This window comes from Salvia splendens, unplaced genomic scaffold (genome assembly GCF_004379255.2).
Source record: "Salvia splendens isolate huo1 unplaced genomic scaffold, SspV2 ctg293, whole genome shotgun sequence".
Taxonomy (NCBI): domain Eukaryota; kingdom Viridiplantae; phylum Streptophyta; class Magnoliopsida; order Lamiales; family Lamiaceae; genus Salvia; species Salvia splendens.
Window position 1 is genome coordinate 8,996 of NW_024598933.1, and position 10,133 is coordinate 19,128.

The following is a 10,133-nucleotide window of genomic DNA, read 5'->3' on the forward strand; positions in this document are numbered from 1 at the left end:
TGATGAAATAAACATCTTTGACCGGACTCGTCTTTGGTCTGATGAAATAAACATCTTTGACCGGACTCGTCTTTGGTCTGATGAAATAAACATCTTTGACCGGACTCGTCTTTGGTCTGATGAAATAAACATCTTTGACCGGACTCGTCTTGTGTCCTAATTTGGCGAGTTTTATCGCTCGGATCGGACTTTCCGTTGTCCTAATTTGGGGATCGGACTTTCCCTTGTCCTAATTTGGGGATCGGACTTTCCCTTGTCCTAATTCGGCGAGTTTTATCGCGTGGATCGGACTTTCCCTTGTCCTAATTCAGGCAAGTTTTATCGCGAGAATCGGACTTTCGTTGCAGTTCGTTTCAGACGAAGTGCTTGATTTTTAAGCCGAATTGTGGTCTTGTATCCTCTTTAGAAGCTTGGACTTCACAATCGTTGGCTTATTGCAGCTCGTTTCAGACGAACTGCTTGTTTAAGCCGAATTGTGGTCTTGTATCCTCTTTAGAAGCTTGGACTCACAATCGTTAGCTTGCAGCTCGTTTCAGACGAACTCGACATCTCTTCGGTACGGAGGAGATGGAGTTCTCCTGTGGTTCCGGTACCGAGGAGGAACAGGAACATGTCGGGGTTGAGGATTCTTTCTCCTGGAAGACACGTCACTACTGCGGTAGTGACTTTCATGTCTGGATGAGGAGGGAGAATCCGCCGTTGTCTTCTCCGGCTGTTGGCTCTTCTGCAGGAAGGTTAAGAACTCCTCCTGCTTCTCGGCCAAGAACAGCTTGACAGCTTCATTTAAATCGGGCTGTTGGGAAGACTCGGTGCGATCTCTCCTGGAGTGGCTTGTTCCTTCTTCGTGAGAACCGGAGGTAGATGTCTCCCGAGGCCGTTTTTCAGACCTGCGAGCTGGACTAGCTTTCTCACGGTTATGACGAACGGTATTATGGGTGTTATGTGATCTGGTATGCATTTTTTTTGGGGTGGAAAAAGGGTCGAAAATTCGCTTTATCACAAATTTGGTTCTCTGTTTCCCACAGACGGCGCCAGTGATGAGTCCGCGAGTTTTTGGTGTTGGTGAATGCAGGAAAATACAGATCACGACACAAAGAATTTACGTGGTTCGATTTACTGAGGTAAATCTACGTCCACGGGAAGAAAAGAGGGCAGAGTTGTATTGCTTGATCTGGGATTACAGCTTACAATACAGACTTGCTATTTGATATTTGCTCTCTAGAGAACTTCCTTAGAACTTAAACCTTTTCTATCTGATCTAAGTTCTATTTATACATTGAACTAAGATCGTGGCTTGTATCACCACTAACTAGGTAGTGGATGTCGTGGAGGTCATGCAATCCTGCATGGGCCCACTATCCTGCCTGAATTAATGACTGCTTGACACCACTAAATAGATCGTGGGTGTAGTGGAGATCGTGGAGGTTCTGACATGAGTTGACTATCTCCCAGTTCGGTCAAATACTGAGACCGAACTGCTGAACTATTGCCGAGCAGCTTTTGCCGGTCTGAGAGTAGAGCTTGATTGGTCGGCTTTTACCGAGCTGTAGGCTGGGGCCGAACTCTTTGGTAATGCCGAACTGATTGGTTGGCTTTTACCGAGCTGTAGGCTGGGGCCGAACTCTTTGGTAATGCCGATCTGATACTCTTCCTTGGGCTTTGGGCTGATGGGCCGTCACTGCTGTTGGGCTTGTTTAGTCCGTACTCCATCAATGAGCCTTCATGGCTCGGTTGACCCTGCATGGTGGCTTGGCCTATAAATAGGCTAGCCATACCACTGCATTAGTACACACCATTACAAGCCTTCTGCATCATCATAAGCTCTCTCCCTCTCTCTGCATTGTCCTTCTGTCGAAGCTCTGCCCTCTCCTCCATCCAGCTCGCCGGAGCTCTACTGATTGCGGTGCTGCATCAATAGAGACGTAGCCGCTTTACCTTTGGAGACGACACGTCAAACCGAAGAGCACTACCGGGGCGTATCTCGTCTTGCGGGAAGAGGCCTCCTCGACTCGGCTAAACATTCACGGTTTATTTGTTTCATTGTAATTCAGTTCAGTTTCGTTTCTTGTATTCCTTCTTTTGGGTTGTATTACGCCCGGCTTTTATCTCTTGTAATCAGTAGAACCAACACTATATAGTGTTCTCTGAATTAATACCGTCCTACATATTATTTTCTTGTAGATTTTTTCTACAAGAAGGAAAAAGAAAAGATGGATTTGTTTTAACTAACGTCTTGAGTTTTATTGACAAGTATTTTGTTTTTCTCTAATAAAGTTCAACACAGGCATTCGTCTTGCTCGTAAAAGTTAAAGCGCATGTGGTTTATATTGATGGGATTACTTTAAAACATAGAGTTTTTATTGAAAGTTCGGTTGGAAATTAATGGCATGGTTTTTGTCTAGTGAGTTTGGAATTCAGTTAATTTCACCAAGAAGGAAACTATTTGATCTCTTGTTGGTGTAAAAGAAGGATCTTTTCTTTGTTCAACTTGCACTTGAGTTGCTTTGTTATCATTGTTTCTTAGTAATTTTTGGTTTATTCCGTTTTATTTTTTGTTCCATTAGCAGCCTGTATACGTATTGAGGTTTTTTTCTCCAAATTCATAGTAGACCTATATTTTTCACCGATAATTAAATTATACCCAAATATATTACACTTTTTTTTATTTGTTCTACCTAATTTACATATTTAACCATATATTATGAAGCAAACATTATTTTCAGTTACTTTTACGCTCGTTTCCTTTTCTTTCTTAGTAGTACTACATTCGCTTCCTTCAAAATATATTTAAGCGATTTATAGATTAAGATCCGTCCATTATTTAAATAGCTGCTCTCTCCGTCTGTAAATAGGAGTTTCATTCCTATCCGGCACTGATTTTAAGAAATGTTAATAAAAGTGGGTAGAAGAAAGTGAGTTGAATATGAGTCTCACTTATATATACAGTTTTAAATGATACTATGTGAGTGTAGTGAGTTAGTAGAATGTGTGACATCTTTACCATTTATAGTAATTATGAATCGGAACTCCTATTCGCGGACGGACCAAAATGAAAAAACGAGACTCCTATTCGCGGACAGAAGGAGCATTTTGCATTTTGGGTTGTTTATGATTTAAATTAAAGAATCATTTACTTTTTTTCTATATTGAATATACAAACTTCATATTCCAATAACTTTTTACATTCGATGTACTTTATAAAATTAATACTCTATCCGCACAAAAAATAGACTAATTTTATCATTTATTGTCATCCCTAAATTAGACCAAGTTTAAATATCGAAAGTTTTCATTTATAATGCGTACCCACAATCCACTAACACTCCTACTATCTTTTCGCTCTCTCTATGTTACATTTTTCAATTTCTCTCTTACTTTGCCAATTATACATTAGAATCCGTATTATTTACAGTTTTATATATTTTGAGAACCGGGGGAGTACTAAAAATGAAAGTCATATTTCACTTACTTTTGTCATTTATTTTCTTTTACAAAAGTCAAGCAATCTTTTGAACTTGCGCTGAATTAAAAGTGTTTTTTTAAATGGTGGACAAGATTATTCTAAGAACATCCACAATGGAGGATGTCCCGCTGGACGTCGGATGGCGTGCCGCACATCTGCGCGGGACGTCCGCCATTAGGCGAGGGAGGGGCAGACGCGGACGCGGACGTCGGCTGCGGACACTACACATCCGCGGCTTTTCAGGACGTCCGTTGGGACGTCCACCATTGCAGTGCCACGACGGACGTCCCGGCGGATGTCTCGATTTTTTATTTTTTTTTTGTGGATGTCCGTCGGGATGTCCGTCATTGTGCAGTGGGATGTCCTTATGACGTGGTATGAGGTGTTTTTGGAAAGTCCATCGGGATGTTCTCCGGGACATCCGTCCCACTGTGGAAGCTCTAAAAGAAAAAGTCATAAAAAGCAGGCGATTCAATTCTAACTTTCCGTTACAACAGGCAAAATTCTACGTCGGTAAACAGAGCATATTCTAGGTTTTTTTTCGCTAATTTGTGATTAAGACTTTTTTACATGAATTTGTGATCAAGAGTTAAATATTTCAGTCCCTCACTTTTTACTGTGTAAGAAACTACCATAACTAATTTATTTTTATTCATTATTAATTTACTACTTTTAGCATGGAGTATATTTACAAATTACTCCCTTCGTTCACCATTTAAAGAATCATTTTGCCATTTTAGTTGTCCATAGACCATGATTTATAGAACCATTTGTTTTATTCTATTTTTAGTACTGAACCCCACAATTTACCAACTTTTTACACTTACAATTCAATATAAAACTACTAATACTTTAAATAGGTCTCACATTCCACCCACTTTCTCCCTTTAGTGTTTCTTAATAAAGTCAAACAGTTTCTTAAAATTTGTGCCGAGTCAAAATGACTTTTAAATGGTAGACGGAGGGAAGAGTAACATTGTTTTTAAAAATAAAAGAGAAGGATTTACCGGTTTACCGTTTATGTATGTGTTTGTGAGACTCTGTCAGCAGGGCCCAAAATAAAAGGAAGACTCTCCTGCGATTTGAATTCTACCATTTATTTTTGGAAGTCTTCCATTAAAAACTTACATTACATGATTACATACATATGCAATGTCTTTCTTTGATCTTAAATTATACGTAATCACTTTTTCTCAATATCCTTTGATCCCATTTTTATTGTTCAATAAAATAGAGGGTTGTCATCTCAAATCTCAATAAAAAAATAAAATTGATAACCTTGTTGTGATAAATATAGTAGTAGTAGATAAATATTTAACGCTCAGCATATAACAAAGCTTGTGTTTATTCGTCAAGAGTAGGTGCCTCCTTTTGCCCATTTATAAAGTGATGGTGAATATATATGTTATCTACCACTATTATATAAAGATATTTATATCCAAATGGGAACCCCAAGTCCTTAAATTCACAGAAAAAAGTTTTTAAAAGGCTGCTAAGAAATGGACTAATAAAATAGATTGAAGTAGTTGATGTTTGTGGAAATAACTCTGACTTTGGAGTTCAATTCATGTGCAAATCTAACGCGTTTATCTCCTTTTTTTTGTCTCCAACCATGGGACATATAATGTCCCTCTCACTATAATAATATTTGCGCATAGTCAAATAAATTACATAGTTTGAAGGATAATGATTTTTAAGCTTCCTAATTGTAGTGTAAGTATATTACTTATTTTTGACATAGAGTCCTAGTTTTAGTAAAGAAAAATAAAAAATTCAAAGCTTCAAATAGAATTTAAGGACCTGAATAAAAATATAAAAGCATAAGAATCAAGTGTATGTGGACAAAATCTCTATTTAAAAAAAATCAAAATGGTAAAAAGTAATTGTTTAAAGATCTCATAGATGATGGATCGAATTAACGGTAATTGTTATGTACATCCCATACACTTTGTATCATTAGCAGAATAACATATACTCCTAGTATATTCATTAAATTTTGTGCCAATTTGAGCTCAATACTCATTCTACTACTATAAACATGTGACTAATTAATGCACATTGCATTGAAGAGTACTAGTAACATATTTATTGTGACAATGTGCTTAAAATCAAGTCAAAGTCCTCAATAGCATCGAATATTGCGTTAGCCAAGTACAACTAATTAGAAAACGAGAGGCAGATTTGTTTAAGTCGTAAATTTCGTTGGTTGGGCTTTAATTAAATGCCCACAAACTGTCGACCGGCCCAATACATAGATTTAGGGCCTGTTGGAAACTAATAGGAGTCCGTACTACTAGTAACCTTTATTTCTATTTTCTCACTTGAAATAACAATGTGTAACTAAAATAAGATTAAATTTATGAATTGTTCGTATCCATCGACAAATCAACAATTGTGTAAACCGAGGATCACCATGAAATGTAGGGTGCAAGATCTTAAAAAACCAAAAATAATTTAATCTTACCAACTGTCCAAAGCCAATATAATCAAAAAATATTGCCATGGACATCTGATCTAAAGATTCTAAACAGCGTTCCCATAGACAAATTGATAGAAAATGAGACACATGGTTTGAAAAGGAGAGTTCATACATAGATATTTACATATATTGCCATTTGCCACCATACATACACACACACACACACACACACACACACTAGCAGCGACAAGCGTTAGAACTCACAACTACCGCAAAAGCAATCTAACCGGATACACAAAAGGATATCAAAAGCAGGCAACATTTCTTCTTCAACTAATTAAATGAAGACATCTGTGAGAACCTTCTTGCTCTGCACAGAAGTCTTGAGCAACTTCACACCCTATCAGATAACACAAAATGTTACTAAAAGTATTAAGTATAAGCGAAGAAGATGAAGAAACATAGTAAGCGAGAGAAGAATATACCTCATTCATTCCCAGAGTAACAAGCTTCTCTTCCAAAGCACCCACCTCCTTAACATTAAACTTATTGAGCATAGTAATGCTGGAGATGGTACACATAGGCTTGATCGTCAAATCGTCCATGACCATATAGGTCACCACCCCCTTCACCAAACCACCTCCCTCCGACGACGATTTGGCAGCTGGAGGAGCCACATAGGTTATATTCGAGGCCATAACCACGCGGGGTGCCTGGTTCATCAGAAACATAACCGACACAATGGCTGCATATGTAAAATTTATTCGGAGACTGACCAGCACCAGTACCGAGGAACTGGAGATGGGCGGCATCGGTTTCGGTTATGTATCTTTTTTCTGGTCGGGAAGTATGTAGGTTTCGCTGAGGGTTTCTAAGCTTTTGTAGAGATTGGGCAAAGATCCCACCATTCCTTGGGTTTTCAGAAGGCTAATGATGGTGGCAACGGCAAAGAAAGTATGTGGAAGAGGAAATCCACACAATCCTTGCCAGCATCAGCGAACAGGACTCGCTTGCCTCGTGTGTCTATCAACAGCTTCATGCTCACCTTCAAATTCGACATTTCTTTATATATAGCAACTAAAGTTAGTCAAGGCTTGGTGAATTACTTACACATCTGCTATACACATTGTTTATATAGGCAGTTTTGGAACTTGGATATTCTACATTATACAAAAGTTTTGTAGTTAACGAGGCGATATTTGCAGGTCGCCGCCCTGCTCTGCTGTCTTGTATCAGTAACATCAATATATGTACATACTTTTCAATCTATCACCGACTATAATGATTTCCTCATTTTATTTTATGAAAAGATGCTGTAAATTATTTTGCCGAGCCATAATTTTTTTTATGGATTTAGTAATAAAACCTTAATTAAGGAAAAATTTTCAAAATTTAAATTCGAGACATTAACTTCCATTGATGAAATAAAAATTACGCGACCAACAAAGAATTTAACGAAGAGATTAATAATTTCTTGACCCAATTTCCAATCCCGATACTCCATATTTTTTCTCAACTGTACAAAACTTGGGATTTAAACAAACTTATAGTAGTACTACTCCGTATTACAATCATTTTCCAAAATATAGTAGTACTCGAACTTAACCAAGATACTCCCTCCTTCCCCAAAGAATATGAACAATGAGTTCGGCACTTATTTTAATAAATAAGGAAAAAAGTAAGAGAGAGAGAAATGGTAGTGAAAATAATGTTAGTGAAGAGTAAGGTCTACATTATTGTAATGATGTAAGTTGTTAATAATAACGGTATAAGTTGTAAATAAAATGATTTATAAGGGTAATATATTGTTTGAATTTTTCAAAATTGAAAAATTCATACTTTTCTTAGACGGATGAAAAAGAAAATAATTCACTCTATAAGGGCATAAGTAACCCCGTCCCCATTTCCGGCCCAAGTCCCCTTCACATCATCATTCCTCTACAGTTGCGGCCCATGACCCAACTGCAGTAACCCTGCAGGCCGCAACTCGGACCGCAACTAATAAATGACATTATTCACAACTCCAACCTATTTTGAACGTAAAATAAAAAACGCCAGAAATTTATAACACGGAAAATTTAATTTCACCGAATACTGCAAAATTACAACATATAAATTTTAAAACCGAAAATAAAATACATAACGTCAATGCTGGAAAACGTTGGTGCGAGTCCAAATTTCTTCGATTAGATCGGCTTGGAGGCGAGTGTGTTGTTCCTCTTGGGGCATCGTAGCTGAACGGGTCATGACATTGCGGATGTCGGGAGGAAGGCACTGCACGGGCGGATCGGTGACAACGTAGTTACTTCTGGTACCGGCGAGCGGATCGTCGATCCACAAAGTGACGTTATCTTGCTCGACCTCCACGATCATGTTATGCATTATGATATATGTATACATTGTGTCGGCGATGTTTGACGGCTGCCAACCACAGGCCGCTCCCTTCACGACTTCGAATTTTTAAAAAAAATCGGTTGCGGCCCGGCCCAAGGAGCGTGTAACGATGGGCCGGGACTCGCCAGTTGCGGCCCGTCACCGTGCAACGCCGTCCCAGGCCGGGATGCGGGACGCTCGCCAGGCCGGGAACGCGGCCCCGGAACCGGCCTGGGCCGTGATTCTCCTCCGTGTAACGCATGAGACTGGCCGGGACTCGCGACTTGCGGCCCTGCCCGCCGCGTTACAGATGCTCGGACCGAGGGAGTGGTGATTACTAGAAGTACAAGTGTTATAATAAGGCTATTAGCATTCCGGTAAGTATTTTATTATTTTATTAAATTTTTGGTTCGAGGAGTTTGTTAGTGAGATTTGGAGTATATGAACTCATAGTAATGGCATTGATGGCGATGATGTGATAAATTTGTTATCCTACACACTAAGGTCTAGTCATCTACGACGCTGTCACTATACCGTTCCTTAACCGTCACTTAAATTACCATTCGTGGGCCCCATTATACTCTTTTACTCCATCCCTTAACTAAGGGACGGAACCTGCAACCCTCCGTCACTTATCCATCCCTTAACCGTCCCTTAAATTACTATTCATTCAATTTCATTTTTTAATTTTTTTTCCAACATATTCAATTAATAAAAAACACACTTCATTAAAAATAAATAACATTACAACATAAAATTCGAAAAAAATTAAAAAAAAAAACATAATAAAAATCCTTAAAAAATTAAAATATACATAATTTAATTTCCTCCGCCAAAGTTTGCCCAAATGTGCTACATTAGATCATCTTGGAGTTGGGCGTGGGCGGTAGAGTCACGTGTCCTTGCTCGAATAGACAATCGTTCTTGTATAGACGGATGCACTCCACTTCGAGGCGGACTACTTGTGGTTGAGCTTCCGGGGGAGTCAGGGTCGAACCAATTTCCCGCATCGGGTCCTTCGTCTTGGTCAATCATGTTGTGCAAGATTATGCACGTATACATGATGTCGACCATGCTCTCCATGAACCACGTACGAGTCGGGGCTTTGATAATGTTGAAACGCGCTTGGAGAACCCCGAACGCTCACTCCACATCCTTTCGAGCAGCCTCCTGCTTCTGCGCAAAAAGCGCCTGTTTTGCGTTCATAGGCCTAGTGCACGTCTTCACGAAAGTTGGCCACTTGGGTAGATGCCGTCGGCAAGATAGTACTCCATTTTATAGCGCAGGTTGTTAGCGGTGAAGTTGATGGCCGGTGCTTTACCATCCAAAACTTCGGCGAAGAGGTCGGATTAGTGGAGCACGTTTATGTTGTTGTTCGAGCCGAGGACCCCGAAGTACGCATGCCAGATCCATAGCCGTTAGTCGGCGACGGCCTCGAGTATAACGGTGGGGTGGGTGCCTTTGTTGCCGCTCGTGTACGACCCCCTCTACGCCACCGGGAAATTCTTCCATTGCCAGTGCATTCAATCGACGCTGCCAAGCATCCCGGGGAATCCGTGCATTTCTTCGTGAAGGCGGAGCAAGAACTGGCAATCTGTCGTGCTTAGCTTCTGGAAAATTCGTCAGTGAAGGCTGCCCGGACGCCTTTGCAGAATTGGAGCAAGCACATTCTCCTAGTGTTGTCTCAAATGTGGAGGTATTCGTCGAACACATCCGCCGTTTGTCCAGTCATAAGCTGACGGATTGTTGCAGTACATTTATGCAGCGTCGTGTGGCTGGGACGGCCGACGGCATCGAAACTTTCTTGGAAGAACTCTTACCGGGCCGCGAATGTATTTGCGATGTGGAGAAATAGAAGTCGCCGCATGCGGAAACAGC

General features: G+C 39.9%; 1 protein-coding gene across 1 annotated transcript; it reads right to left on the reverse strand.

Moving 5' to 3' along the window:
- Positions 1 to 6,207: 6,207 nt before the first annotated feature.
- On the reverse strand, positions 6,208 to 6,713 carry LOC121789638. Its single transcript, XM_042188049.1, has 2 exons — positions 6,368 to 6,713; positions 6,208 to 6,282 (listed from the first exon to the last, which is right to left on the reverse strand). The coding sequence occupies exons 1-2, from the start codon at positions 6,692 to 6,694 to the stop codon at positions 6,220 to 6,222; spliced, it is 390 nt and encodes a 129-aa protein (XP_042043983.1). The 5' UTR covers positions 6,695 to 6,713; the 3' UTR covers positions 6,208 to 6,219.
- Positions 6,714 to 10,133: the final 3,420 nt, after the last annotated feature.

Excerpts from the sequence above, each read along its gene's own strand:
- LOC121789638 (XM_042188049.1), bottom strand. The coding sequence starts at position 6,694 with ATGCCGCCCATCTCCAGTTCCTCGGTACTGGTGCTGGTCAGTCTCCGA. Across the intron at positions 6,283-6,367 it reads TTACTCTGGGAATGAATGAG|GGTGTGAAGTTGCTCAAGAC; the intron begins GTATATTCTTCT and ends GTTATCTGATAG.